The sequence below is a fragment of the Nyctibius grandis genome, chromosome 5 (assembly GCF_013368605.1).
Source record: "Nyctibius grandis isolate bNycGra1 chromosome 5, bNycGra1.pri, whole genome shotgun sequence".
Lineage (NCBI taxonomy): Eukaryota > Metazoa > Chordata > Aves > Nyctibiiformes > Nyctibiidae > Nyctibius > Nyctibius grandis.
This window is the reverse complement of record NC_090662.1, coordinates 43,279,432-43,295,144: the sequence shown is the minus strand read 5'-3', so window position 1 is coordinate 43,295,144 and position 15,713 is coordinate 43,279,432. Positions and strand designations below refer to the sequence as shown.

General features: G+C 37.4%; 1 protein-coding gene across 1 annotated transcript in view; it reads right to left on the bottom strand.

Annotated features, from left to right (window-relative positions):
- The window catches only part of LGR5 (leucine rich repeat containing G protein-coupled receptor 5), a 91,765-nt gene that overhangs the window by 42,535 nt on the left and 33,517 nt on the right, over positions 1-15,713 (bottom strand). Inside the window, exon 2 of the mRNA XM_068401096.1 lies at positions 11,188-11,259. Coding sequence (XP_068257197.1) covers positions 11,188-11,259 — 72 coding nt within the window. The remainder of the gene's footprint in view (positions 1-11,187; positions 11,260-15,713) is intronic.

Here is a 15,713-nt window from a genome sequence, read left to right as displayed (position 1 = left end):
GTAAAAATCAGCAAAAATGATTAATTGGGATCGCTGTATAATTCTTTCAATATTCTTGGACACAAGCACACAAGTTCTTCAAGGCATGCTGCAAAGCTCAGTAAGTTTGGGTTATTTGTTCCTCACCATTTTTAATGTCTTCCTTGCGTTTTTTTTCCTGCTATTACTGTGTTTATATTCTCAGTCTTGGCATAGGGGAAAATGAATCCCCTTGTTGACACTACAGTACCTATCAAGTATCTATCAGGGTTTACTTCTCCACTTTGGGGATTTTGTTTTCCATTACCCTAAATTATTTGAGGGAAGTTGCCCCATATTCTGCTGAACTTTGGATAGAAACTGGGCAGTGATTTCAGTCTGGATGGGTAAATATTGCTTTTCCTGAACAGATGAGGATGGATATACTATCTGTTTCTACAGTTCAGCATTTAGTTAATGATTTCTGAGAGCAGGAATTAACTAGCTTGTTTATAGCGCTTACATAACCAAATGGCCGGCTTCTATTGTTTGAACAACTTCGAATTTCAAATTTTAAAAGTTATTTCTTTTATTTCCAGCATTTCTGAGATTATTTTAGAAATATCTCATTAAGTACATTGAGGATCAAATGTATCACATCTCTTTAATGAAAAAGTAATCAAAAGTACACAGCTTTACTGATTTTGGATCATATTTTTTGAGGTATACTATTTTAGAACTAGATTTTACTTATGCTGCTTCATATAATCTTGCAAATTAAAGGAGGCTGGGAAAGTTTATGGGGAAGTGTTGCCACATGCTTCCCTCAGTACCTGATACTTGCCACTGTTGGAGTCCAGATACCAAGATACTTTTGGCTTAAGCATAGGCTAAGTTTTTGTACTGCATGTTTCTTTCTAAAAGATGTAAAATAAATGAGCTGAGAGAAAAGCATGTTGCCTTCATTCCTTCAAATGGCAGCAATTTATAATATATCTTTCAATGCAGTTCAGCCCAGCTGGCAATCTCTGCTCATTGTTGGAACAGCTGTGGTGCTGTAGGTCAGGTTCACGGCTTATGGTCAGATCTAAGAAAAGGTGTGTCTGGGCTGTCCTTTGAGTGTTCCCCATCTGTTTACCCCTTTGTTGTATTTTGACCTCTCGTGCAGTGTCATAGTTCTGAGAAATGGTGCTCACCAAGTCAGGAGAACATTCCCAAAGACAACACAAGTAATGAGACACCCACAGAAAGCTCTGAAAATTATCAGAAACTTTTTTTTGTCTTCCTTCAATTGTTGCTCATGTCTGAAAAGAAAAACTTAATTCCTCAGAACGAAGCAAATAAACATGAAGTTGTGACTGAGCACAGTCAACTATTTGCTTTGAGTTTCTAGTACAATAATTTTTCTTTGCCAATTCAAAACTGCTTTGTGCATGGATGCTTCCTGCATCAGGACAAGCCTTGCCTGGTACCAGGCATCTCCTCATTACCTGCTGGGATGGAAGGTGAACTTGAAACACTAAAAAGTCTTCTCTCTACAGCTAACAAACTGTGGCATTTAATAAAGGCAGCACTTCTCCATTAACTGTGGCAGGAGGCTATGGCAGATCTAACCCAGCTACTCCTCATTGTCTGCAGCAGACAGTGAGTACAATACGGGTAGTGGCTGCTTTTCTTCTTCGCTTGAGTAAGATCTAGTCCAGCAAATGCTGAACAAGCACCTGTAAAGTGTATTTCAAAATCTAATAGTATCAAACCTATAGGAAGGACATGAAAGGGAGATGATAGTCTCCTTGGGAAAAAGCATACGTTTACATTAATTAATATTCATGCTGTGTTCTAACAGGATTAGCACAATAGAATTTTCTGGAACAAGTTACTGATTAAATCTTGCAAGGTGCTGAAATGCAGGAGAAGAGATGGCACTCTGGATCTTGGTGTGACTCAACATATGACAGGAACAAGCAGTGTAAAAGAAGTCAGGCTCCACTATTAAGAAGTGAAAATCCCGTGAAATCTGTTGTAATTCTATTTCAGAACAGATACAATCGAGTAGAACTTAATTACATTCAAATTTATGATAAATATATTGGATGCGTTCCTGTGTGATATGGTCTAGGTAATCCTGCTCTGGCAGGGGGATTGGACTAGATGATCTTTCAAGGTCCCTTCCAATCCCTAACATTCTGTGATTCTGTGTGTGTGTGTGACTCTCATTATTATGCCAGTAAACTATAATAGCAATACCAGACCGACTCAATGTTTCTAGACCAGTGCCAGTGCATGCCCTTTAATACAGATTAGGTTATATATCATTGCACCACTTGTGTTGCATTATATTTAATCAGTCCACACATAGTGCAATATCCTATACAGAATGTCACTGTGAGTGCAATCTGAAATCATCCTTCAACTATGCAAAGATACTGAGAGATTTTTACAAAAATAATTCCATGAACTATCTTGCCTTGATGTCCCTTTGACTCTGCGTTTTACTTCTGTTCACTAACTGGTTTGCTGATTTTATTTAAGGAATGAGAGCAAAGACTGCACATGCTAGGAGAATGCTATCATGAATTTGTTTTTTTATATATATATATGTATGTTTAAAGATGAGTAGATTAACATCAATAATGTCACAATTCAGTCAGTTTTATATTTTCCTGTTTTCTTGGAAAACAGAAGTTTCATTCCTAATTTGCTATGTTATATACTACAACTAACAAACTCTCCACACAGAAAATTGAAAAGGAATTATAGAGAAGAACCTAGAGACTGGTGGAAAAAATCTTTGGTTTTGTGAGTAGAAATTGAAAGTACAGAAGGCCTGAGACAGTGAAAAACCCCAACAGATGGGACAGTTCTGCTGCTATGTGGTACTAACCTTCCTGAATTTGGTGCTAAAACACTAGTATGCCAGGTAGAAAATTCCATTAAAATTCATGTAATAATGGGTTGTGTCTTATACCTTGGGTACAGATAAGAATTCTTTTGTAATTCGAGACTTCTTAAAAGCCTGATCCGCCTCTCCAATTGCCATAATTGTTCTGAACAACTGATAAAGATCCGTGGTGAAATCTTAGTCTCATTGATGTCTGTGGAAAAATTTGTGCTGACACAAGTAGAAATAGGACTCTCATTTGCATCCTACCTCAGTATTATATTTGCCAGTAATTCACCTCTTCTTTGAGGAGTTGTACCAACAGCACTAGCACCAATCCTAAAACTATTATCTCCATTTTTAATAAAGGAAATGGCTGTTTGTGAAGGAACAACGTGGAAGTATAACAGGAAAACATAAATTTCCAAATCTTTTTCTTAAACAACTTGTTCTGGATATGAAAAATTGCCTCTGTTCAAGGAAGAATTACCGATCTTCAAACTTTTGCTTCAATTTTGTTTCCTGTCAATACTTAATCAAAGATACACAAGCCCAGAACTACACATATATTTAGTCCAACTATATAAATATATAGCCAATATGTAATTTATATATTTCTGTGACCATAGTTTTCTTCTGCTTACATATACATCTATAATAGGTAACACAAAATGTTCTTGCTTCTTACATCAAAAAAGCTTTGACAATATGCTTCATCAAGCACTTACCCAAAGTCAACTAAATTTTGAGATAAGAAAGAGTTTAATTTGATATTTATTAGTGATTATTCTTGGGCCAATGCAACAGAAATGTACGAATTAATGGGTGATTAATTACTGTGTTAATTATTAGTTAATTAATGGATGATATCAACATATATCTTTCAAAATGTTTTTGAGGAACTACTTTGCTAGACTAGGAATTTAAATGTTACTCTGTATTTTAATTATCTTTTTATATTTCAATCTGTCACATTAATTAAAACTGTAATTATTATAGTAACATAAAAAGAAATGTGGGTCAAATGATATCTTAAAAAATCTGATGCTCAGAGAGATCAAAGAAGAAAATGTAAAGATATTCTCCTCTCTTTAAAAAAGGGGAGGGGAGTGTGCAAGTTGTAATTGTGCTGTATATTATATTTATTGCTACTTACAGTTTATTTGTGAATTCAAATATAACACAGTCTGCTCTTGCTTTAGGGCCTAATTGCCTTTTAAACTGCATGTGCCAGATTCTCATAGGGTGTAAACTGGAATAACTCCAGCTGACCTCAAGCAGTTGGAATGAAATCAGTGTGCATTTGATCTTGAGCTGGCTTTGATAAAAGAGATCACAGATTTTTGTCAGTTAAGGCTATGGTCTAAAATGTACTATTTCTTTCTCCACTTATAAAAGGCAGAGACTCTTTCTGCACCTGGCATGAGTGTGATCCAATAACTGCTAAATACAACTGATCTCCTTTCGTGAAGCTGTCCATGGCCAGCGCTGAGAACACGCTGTTTTGCTCTCAGCGCTGTAGAAGGCAGCGGCCTTCTACAGGGCTCCAACAGGGCCCTTCTGCTAAACAGGCAGCCAAGTACCTGCCTTCTGATTGCAGCAAGGCCAACTGTCGGGAGGTACTCCAACATCAGCCAGGAAATCCCACACTGATTCCCAGCAGCATATCCCAAGGATACAACCAATAAGAGACATAACTTCGCTTCTGTGTTTGAAGAATGCTGTCACCAAATCACTACTCACAGAACTATCTTAAATTTGTTAAAATTCTCTGTGTTTAAATGTTGCAGCAAGATGGAGCAACAAATAGTGGATCATGCACATTACATTTCCTAGGCTGGGTCTTCCAAGTGTCATTTAGACTTCCGATGCTGGTTTTTGTTTTCATTTTACCCCAGTGGTGCCAGTACCACCAGAAAGGGTAAGAACTAATAATAAATAATCATTAATAACAGGAATTGGCTGAAGTGCACTGCAGTACAACACACCATGATCAAACTATCAATAATGAAAAATGTGTCAACTGTTTTGTCATTCCTGTGTGATAGTCAAAGGACACAAATTGCATAGATCCGAGTTTTGAGGTTACTACCATTCTCTGAGTGGTGCAATGAAGCAACACCAAAAAATTACTGGAGAAATTACTCCTAATCCTGTTTGGAAATTCAAAAAAAACAATTTAGAGAGAAGAAGCTGGTTTTAGTGTGCTTGTGAACCTATCAGATATAAATGTGATATTGGCTGAATTCATTACCCATAATCCTAAGCAACTAGAAAATTGAACAGTGTACGTATCGGAAGTGTTCACTGCACTGAAATCAAGCAGCCTACAAACAGGCTGAACTTCCACTGACAAAAAAAGAAATTATTTCTGCCTACTTGCCATGGCACTACACACAGAATGTGTAAGACTTAAATTAAAATCCTGCCTCAGGATCTACAGATACATAGCACGTTTAATAAAGCATCATTTCACCGTAGTTTAATTAAGTATAATTTCACTATCTGTATTGATCGCAAAACACAAAAAGCTCTTCCTATGACTTTTTTTGATATCTTAAACAAGTTACTAACGAATATTGCTGGATAATAAATGTTCCAAAAAGCATTTACAAGCTACGAGCGAAAAAGAAACTTCAACATGCACTCAGTAAGAGCAGTGCAGCAGCACTGACAAGGTTTCTTGCATATCAACCTAGAACATTTATTGTTTCCACTTGCATGCATATCTTACTATTTTCACTTTTCTTTTATCTTCTTTCTTCCCCCATCTTCTCCCCTTCTGCCCCTTTACACCACAGATGCACAGCAGTTCCAGCATCAAGGTTGCTCTGTGCAATTTGCATTATCATTTCCAGAATAATTGTCTGTCAGCACAAGCTATTCAATGAGCAAAGCAAGCAGCTCTAATTTAGTAAGGCATTTGCTCTGTTATTTCTCTTTTTTTTTGTTCCTCATCTTGTCATTCTTGATAAGACAGCAAAAAGGGCAGTTTGGAGGGTCCCAGGCTGACACATCCACATGGGAGAGCTCTTTGTTGTTACTCGCTTTAGTGGCATCAAAGGGACAGCAATAAAGGCAGTGACAGCTCCAGAACATCAGGGCCCTTGTTTTGTGAACTTGTAACCTTGTGTAAAGGTTACAAGTTGTTATCTCGTACAGTAGGAATCTTCTGAGTTTGAGTTTTTCTTTTCTAGTAAACCAAACTAACTATGTATGCAAAAAGTAGGGGAGAAAACCACCGTAATTGTTTCCAAATGATTAACTAGGTAAACATCTTCTCACTGTTTTCACCAACATATGGTTAATTTCAAGATGACTGGTGCACTTCCCTCTCTCAGGACTTGGGAGTGCCACCCTGACTATACTAAAGCAAAGCTGGGGAGCCACAGCCCTGAGTTATCAACAAAGTCTGTCTTACGGCAACAGAATGTGCCATGGGCCACTTGCCTGGCTGGTGACAGGTACCTCTCACTGATAAACACCACGTATCGAACACAATGGCATAGTCTGAACAGATCACCTCTACACGCATGCATGTATGAAGTGAATAAACTAAATTCACAATTTATGTGAAGAAATTGAATTCACAACTTATGCCTTAGAATGTGTGCAGCTCTGAAATTACCTATGGGATCATAAGTCATTTAGCAGTGAAAATTCTTGACACTAGCTGACGAAGGTGGCACAAACCAGTTTCCACCAGGAACAGCTCCACTAAAACCTGCTGTGCAAGAACTGTAAAACTGGTATTTAAGTGACATTGGAAGGAAGCATGTGTGGACAGTTTGAGACCACTAGATGATACTCTGTTTTTTTTACTTTTGTTGTGCATGTCACTTGCAGGTATTTTTACTTTTTTTCCTTGGAGGTTTTTAAATCTATGCAGATTAATCTTTGAGAAAGATTTTAGTATTTAAGCATCCTGTCCAAAGATTGTTGAAGTAAATTACAAGATTCCCCCACTTCCTCCAAAACGTTTTAGACTATGGCTGCAGCACTTCCATGTTTTCTACTAGCTTACATAATAGTAAAAAGTACAGAATCAGTTTTCAGTGCTAGCCACAACGTGCCTGCACCAGCACAAAAATAAAGACTGTATAAGACCCCAGGAGCTAATGCTCTCAGTTTTCAAAGATGTAAATAACCAGAGAGCTCAGTCCCACTGCTCAAAGTCAGTGGGGAAAAGGACACCTAATTCCCATTAACAGCTTTGAAAACCTCTTTGTAGGAAGAAAGAGCAAACAGGGAAATAAAGGGAAAACAATAAATAAGAACAGATGGGAATGGATTGTGCCTGGTAATTTAGGACTTCATTTTCAGGTATGCAGTGGCCTCTTGACCACTTCTGCAGTGTAAAGGGATTTCCACACAAATCATGGTGAGACTCACATAACATGTCTGTATTGTAATTCTGCACTTCAGTATTGTAGTAAAATGCACTTTTAAGGGCACTTCTGCCTGAGCAACCGCTGTAATAATACAGTGATCAATCTGAAAAACTCTGTACATACATTTAATTCCCTTCAAGGTTATATTAAGAAATAACACAGGTGTCAGTAAACTTTCTTGCACCTGTATGCAGGTTGCTATTAATTTAAGGTGGCTTCGTTGCTTAATTTTGTGAAATGGAAGTTATCTGGAACTGTCTTACTCTGTAGGTAAAATAATTGTAACAAACCAGTCCTTTATTGCTGTTTTACTAAAACACCTATTTTAAGTTGCTCAAAAATAGTAACGTACTAAAAATCACTTGGAGTTTTGCTTATCTGTGGAATGTTCCCGTGTTTAAAATTTTAATAAAAGCCTTATATATGTGCATGTGTGGGTGTGTGTGCATATACTTATGCATATGCGTGTATGTGTGGAGATATATCTAGTTGGAGATATTTGTAGTTAGGTCTGATTCAAATAGTTTTAAATTATTATTGGCTTTCTTCCTCACTCTTCGTAGAAACATTAATTTATAAAATAAAACAGTTTCAGGCACTGCTTTGAAGTGCTACTAATCACAAAATGATATGTCTACACTCACATGTAGTTGCCTCTTAAATTCTTAAGAGTCCTACCCTAGGTAATTCTTTACACTTTTTTAAAAACCTTTTTTTCATGCATCACTCTAACTTACTGCTCTATTAATATGGGCATTCTACACATATTGTATAATGACATAGGTCTAGAAATACACGAGATCGAGCCTTGGACTCAGTCACACTGATAAATATCTGCAGTTATTTTGAATTTATAATGAAGAATTTGACTTAATAGTGTTGTACAAGTTCATGCAGAGCAACTTGCTGATAATCAAGCAGCCGAAGCATATTTCTTTCTTGGTGGGAGTTCCATCATATGCACTTTAAAGAAAATTAGGCCTGAAAGGCCCATCATTTTCACAAATAATAGATCTTGCTCAAAACTAAACTATTTAGGAGCTAGAACAGTTCAGTTTTCAAAGTGCCACAATGTTTTCCAAGACCTCAAAAACACGGCATAGTTTCAATATGTTGTACTTCAGTGATCAAAGTCTTTGGTTAAGGATAAATACCAGGCATCATCATCAGGATTGCAAGAATGCTGCTTGCAGAGGTGTCTAACCTTGGATGGAAGAGTGGATCAGGTTCAGCCTAGAAGGTCAGATCTGGCTGAACAGACCTGGCTTATACATCTTTGCTTTGGAGTCAAAACAATTGGTTTAACTGTCTTAATAAAATCTCAGTTCTTTTGTGGTAATGGCTTATCAGTATTGCCAAACCATGCATCTAGGACATAATGTCTAAGCTAAAAGTCAGTGGATCAGTCATTAGCTTTTATCAGATTTTTGAACCAGACCTCTAATAAAGGGATTAGTAACACTTTTTTCCAACACTAAAAAGCCCTAAAAAATGCATTTTAAGCTCCTGCTGTTGTTGTATTTCAAAGAGCAGATAGACATTTCTAAGATGCATTTTATTTTCATGGAAACATTGCTTTGGTATAAAGATCTCGTAAAATCTTATTTTTACAACGTCTGCATTATGGGCCAAGTTATATTTTGCAATAGTCGCCTTTAACTAAGCTACGTAAACAAAACACACAATTCCCAGGTAATCTGGGAATAAAAACAATGGGGCAATGCCTGGATGGGCAAAATAATTTTCATATGTACAATCGCTGCTCAGAAACAAACATAGGGGAGCATGGGGACTACAATGACTGTTGCCCCCTACTTCAAAATTGAATATCCAGTTCCCCTTCCATTGTGCATACTTTTTTCTGTGTAATATTGGACTGAATTGTATTACATGCCTCTGAACACCGAAGAATCTCTCAGCACAATGGGTCTGAATCTGCATTAAGAAGAGGTAATCAGTTGCCTCACCTCTTCAAAGGCTTCAGTTTTCTACGCTTATTTGAAAAGCGTATAAAAACTGGAAGGGTTTCACAAAACAACACCACAGTTAATGAGAAATGGAAAAGATTGGCTTGTGTGAAACAAATGGAGGAGCTGACTGTGTATACGTAAAACAAAACATACTAAAGAAATAAATATTTTTCTGGTACTACCAGCAATAAAGGACTGGAATTACTTAATTTGGAAGAGAGGGTTATAAAGATAATGGTTTAACATTTCCAGTGGAAAAAGTAGGCCCAACACAAGAATAAGGTAAGAATACTTTCAAAGGTCTTGATCAGGAAGATGAAGTAGACTGCTGAACAGTTTCTCAAGCAGCAACATAAGTTTCACTATTTGTGTATCTAACTTTGGACTGTAAAATGAAAGAGTGAAGGTAACTTGGCTTAATGTATTAGAATTTCCTTCAAGGAAAAGCCCAAACTTTTGTTTTTCTTCTTTTCTTTAATGGCTGGAGAGAAATCATTCGTTTCGAAGCTTTTAGTAGGGTTATTACAGTTGACAGGAGATTGGACAAGCAAACACGAACATGATGCAAAAATCCACAAGCAGGTTCTTTGTGGCATGATTCACTTCATACGCACTTGATACTGTTAGCACTTGGTGTATGACATCTCTCCTTGTTATGTCCATATCTGTATGTTATTTGAACGTTGCACCAACAGTAATACAGATAGTGATAACCAAAGAAAAGAAGTAAGTAAAGGAAGAGAGAACTAAAAGAAATAATGCTTTCTAAATACAAATGCTGCCAGTAATAAAAATATGACAGGAAAGGAAAATCTGCTTGCAAATAGGGTATTGTTCAAAGTTAGCATCACAAAATGGCTTTAATTTCTTTTTTTTAAATAGATCTCAGCTGGAAAGACCAGGTGACAAAATTCAAATGAGCGTTAGCAAGGACACCAAAAGTTGTCAGTGCAATACCCACCTAAATTGCAGAGGACTGTACACATTTCAGAGCTTAAAACAGACTGTGTCTTTGCAAGAAGGGCAGCACCATGCCTTTGCATATCTTACGTAGGTTTTATGGTGTGTTAGCAGCTAAATGTGCTATAAAAAAAGGAGGCTTTCACTTTTAAAAGCTTATAAACCACGTTTCATAAGAGGCTGGATGCCTACACAACTCTTTTAATCAACTTTTAGAGGTACTCATGCAAATGCAGGTGCCAGCTTTTTCCCACAAGATCTATGGTGCATCAGTTACAGAGTCTCCATCATTCCTCAGGAACCTAAATTTTCTTTTAAGCCTGGGCCATTATAACTAGGGTCACTGCCAAATCCAGGTCTCGTGAATGCACAATACTTTTCACTTTTGGTTAGTCACCATCACTTCAAACCAGCATTCCTCTTTTGATGTTGTGCTTGATTAGCCAGTTTTCGCAGTGTACTTTTTCCCCTCGGTGAATGTACTAGATAGTGTAACTAAGCTTTTTGCAGGATTCTGCATTTTACAGTCAGCCTTCAGGGATGCTAAATTTAAGAGTAAGGAAACAGTAACTAAAAGTGATTAGGACAAGAAGCCTTGATACTATGAAATGTGGACTCAATTGTCCTTGACACAGGCAGAATGAGGCAGCAAGTTTTGGTTTTGATTATAGCTTTACTTGCGATTTTAATAAACATGAGCCAGTATTCAAACTTTTAATATCCTGCTGCTTAACTATTTCCAAAAAGCAATCCAGGTCTTTTAAACAGCCCTTGTTTAAAAATTTTAATTTGTTTGGCTCTGTCTCTGCTTAAAGAAGTTGTAGCCTCATGGTAACTCTTTCATAAGTTCATTTCCAGAATCACAAGCAATTGTGTTTTTTCAACTAAGTGTTTCCGCATGTGCCAAAAGTGTCAGGCTGACAGCTTTCCTGCACTGTTTTATCTGGTTCCCACAGTAAGTATGAGAGACAAACACAGGAATGTGTCTAGTGCTGACTATGGCCATCAAGGATACAATGATACTTACAGCTCTTCCAGGAAGCGGAGATTGTGAACGGGGTTTGAGGGCAGCTTAGTAATGTTGTTCATACTGAGATCACTGTAGGGAAAAACAGACAGAGACTTAACATGGCATGCCACAACTGTGGTATCCAGCTGTTCATTCCACACATTTTTATGTACTACATTAACAAAAATTAGTTCCTCTGCCGGAATTGATGAATCATTATCTAGTTAGCACATTAAACATTCTTCTTTCGTGTGAACGTAGCTTTGTCAAACCAAATACACTCCGTAGCATGTTCCTGGTTTCCAAAGATTTTGGAATGTTTTATCATGCTCTATAAATCAGCTGGAACACTAAACAACCTTTTTAGGCTACATAATTTTAATAAACCACTGTACTGTGTTAAAATTTACTTGGGAGTAGTAAAGGAAAACTGCTACAATTTTTGTTGTAGCACTGTAGCACACTTGGTTACTAAAGTAGACAGGCAAGTGTGTACAGATATAAACTATCAATCATCTGCATCATTCTTTACATTTCATGAATACGGAAACTTTTTGCTTCTGCTGTACAACCTGCTGCATTGCTGTACTGCTTTGCCTTGCCTTACAATAGGCACATCAGGTGTCCCCAAAACCCAACTTGCTTGAGTCAAAGAAATGACATATTTTCAAATAATAAACATCCCCTTTTCAGAGTGCTCTTTTTTTGCAGGTTCTCAAATTGCATTAAATAAGTGAAATGAACCATAAAACAAGGGTGTAATGTGATCCTGCTCTGTAGCACACTTCCTTGTGGGGTTCCACGGTAGTTCCTGGCACAGGAAACAACCAGCCATATCAGCTCTGTCAGAGCTCATTCAAGCTATATTTTAGACTAGATTTCATATAATACCTTCTTATTCTTAACATGCTTTTTCATTGTTTTCCATTGTCTTCCCCATGCCCTACAGTATCATTATAATTGCTTTGCATTAAGTATAAAAACTGTAAACAGACTGCATAATAAAATTCTGTGTGGAAGACATGACTTACATAACTATATCGAAATTCCTGTAGACTGTTAAAATAAAAATATCAGACTTGCATATTTTATGCAAACATTATGTGATAATTTAAAACTCTCCATTATTTAAACATATATATATATTTGTAGTGGCACTTACAGTTCCCAGCTACTTTGGGTAGCATTTAGATAATTTTTTTTCTTCCAGCTGTTGAGAGCTTACAAGGTAAATAAGTTATCTGTACTTTGGTGGGTAGACATCCTATTCCTATTCTATCTAGTTCTTATTACTCACAGTCTGTTTCACATTATAGAATATATGCTTTTAGTCAGCATGGTTAATTTTGATGTTTGATCTTTTGCTGAATTTTAAAATGTATAATTTAAAACATACTTCACCTAGAGGTTTTGAAATAAAGGAAATGTGTTAATACTTCACAACAATTATCAAATCACTGTTGGGTAAGGTCACTGCATTCACTTTAAAATCAAGGTATAATTTGAGAACTGTGTACTTATTAAATTAATTCTTTACTGTAATACTGTATCACCTAATTCTTTCATACCATTTAGCAGGTTATTACCCTTCAATTTGATAAAGGCTCAAAGGATTTATTCTGGCAAAGGAACAAAAACAAGGATTTATTTGGCAAAAGAAAAACTCATCCAGGTAGTGAATCATATACTACTGAATATTAAGATAAACCCAATATTTTAACAACCTCATTTTGATAGTGAGATTTTCAAGACATGTTTTAATGGGTTTTTGTAAACATACCAAATCACATTTTAGACTTAAAAAGCCAGCCTTGGTGGAAGATGGGAGTGATTCATCTTCAGATAGACACATGTTTAGGGCATTCTACAAAACCAGCATTAACCAGTGCTCTGGTCAGACCAGGGAAACCTGAAGCTAGTTTTTCTAAAGTATTAATTTCTGTTAGTAGTAGGCAGTACTTGTCTGCTTGTATCACTCACAGGACTCCATGATGACACCAGTCACAAGCAACCTACAGACCAGACCCTAACGGGCCCCACACTTCAAGAAAGATGTTGAGGTGTTGGAGCGAGTCCAGAGGAGGGCAACCAAGCTGGTGAAGGGTCTGGAGGGTCTGACCTACGAGGAATGGCTGAGGGAGCTGGGGTTGTTTAGCCTGGAGAAGAGGAGGCTCAGAGGTGACCTTATTGCAGTCTACAACTACCTGAAGGGAGATTGTAGTGAAGTGGGAGTTGGCCTCTTCTCTCAGGCAACTAGCGATAGGAGAAGAGGACACAGCCTCAAGCTTCGCCAGGGGAGGTTCAGGTTGGACATTAGGAAGAATTTCTTCTCAGAAAGGGTTATTAGACATTGGAACGGGCTGCCCAGGGAGGTGGTGGAGTCACCATCTCTGGATGTGTTTAAGAAAAGACTGGACATGGCACTTAGTGCCATGGTCTAGTTGACATGGTGGTGTCAGGGCAATGGTTGGACTCATTGATCCCAGAGGTCTCTTCCAACCTGGTTGATTCTGTGATTCTGTAATATCTTAAGAGGATCAGAGTAAGAGAAGGTGGCTTTCATTATGTGCTTTGATGCACAATGAGAAAATCAACAATACATGCACTTTTCTTAAAAACATCTTTAGACCGCACAGGTGGATTTACCAACAGTGAACCCCAGTGTCCTAGTCTTCTTTTTGGACTCCACTCATGGTAAAGTATGTGCTCCACATCATACGATGGAGGAGAACCTCTTCTTTTTCCCAGTCTACACTGCAGCAATTGCTAGCTCTTTTTAAACCTACCAGTTAAATTATCTCATTCTGTTAGACAGGTTTCTTTTTTCCAGATTATTCTTTTCTTGGAACACAAAGTACAAAGATGTTTTTGTGCAACGGAACTACTAAACATTACCTATGCATATGTCATAGAATCATGGAATCATTTAGGTTGGAAAAGACCCTTAAGATCATCGAGTCCAACTGTTAACCTAACACTGCCAAGTCCATCACTAAACCATGTCCCTAAATGCCCTGCCTACACATCTTTTAAACACTTCCAGGGATTGTAAGAGAAATTATTTCCAAATTTGCTCAATAACATCTTTCCAAACTAGTTTTAACACACTAGTAACTAACATACAGGCCACTCTAGTCTATATTGGCGATGTGTTATTGTTGTAGCTGTAAGGGTTTAAGAATATAAGGGAGAATACTGTAGGGAGCAGTAGTATCTTTGATTAGGCTACCTAATACAGCTGGAAAAACTGAGAAACTTTCAGGCACAAAAATCAAAACCCTCTACTTCTTCCAGCTGTACCAGTTAGCTAAGCAGGTGACATTACTTCTCCCTAAAAACCTCACATCTCTTACACTAGCAAAGCAGTAGTTCATCTGTGCTCCGATTTTTCAGATTTGGAATACTCTTTTGGGTCAGGATCACCATGGATGCATTTAATCCAATTTTTGTTCACTGAAGTAACTAAGTGACTTATGAGAGAAGTCCTATGACCCAGAGCTACTTCTGGGGGGATGTCTGGAGAAGTGAGACAAAGAAAAAGAGTTAATACAATGCAATCAGTCACTGGGTCTCATGTGAACAACACCGCAAAGTTCGGGCTGTTAAGCAGAAATTCCTCACAGTGCTCCAGAGACAAATAAAGGTGGTTCTCAGCAAACTTGCCAGCCTTTGGACCATATTGCCAAGAAGACATAGCTAGGATGAGATTTATGGCCTTTAGCTAGATCAAGCACAGCTAACAGCTAGAAAGAGCTAGTTGGTAAATTGTAGGCTTACATATTATTACTATGAAAACCAGTAACAATTGTAATGGTTATGTCTTATGTCCTGCATCTGCTTTATTTCCAAAAAGTGCATCAAATGAGTTTTCTGTTTTCTCCTTTCAGTGCTAGCCTGTCAAAATCAGCAATTTGCTCTCTCTAGAAAAATGAAGGTGGTGAAAGATGGCTTGCAAATCAGGATTTGTAGTGTAATGCTGAAAAATATTAAAATCAAGGTACTACATCTTTAACTATCCTCAGTGGAATGGTTCTGATTTTATATCAGATCCATTCCCCAATTTCCTTTGTGTGCCTGTGCATGTATACTCAGAACCAAACCAGCTGAAACTGCAAACATTTCCTGTCAAACTTGGTAGACTCTTACAAGCTACAGTGATGAAAAACTTACAATTATTAGAATACTGAAAATTGTTAAATGAGTTAGTGTTAACAGAACTACTCCTATATCCCACCACCAAAGCACAAGAAAACCCCACTGATGTTGGTAGGAGCAGCATTGTAAGAGTATACTCTGAGTTTTAAAATGCTCCTAATGTAAACAGCGATAGTACCAGATCTACCTTCACGAAAACTACTTGCACCATGAGCTGATGTACTGTACTGGAAAGGCGATAGGTTCTTTTGAACAGTCAGATGAACACATCATCTGTTCTCCTATCAGCATCCCTGCAGCCTGTTTCGACTGCTGACTATAAAAGCAACATACCAGCAAATGAAACTTTTTATCTTTTCAAAAGATAAAAAGATTTCCTTCAATGACTG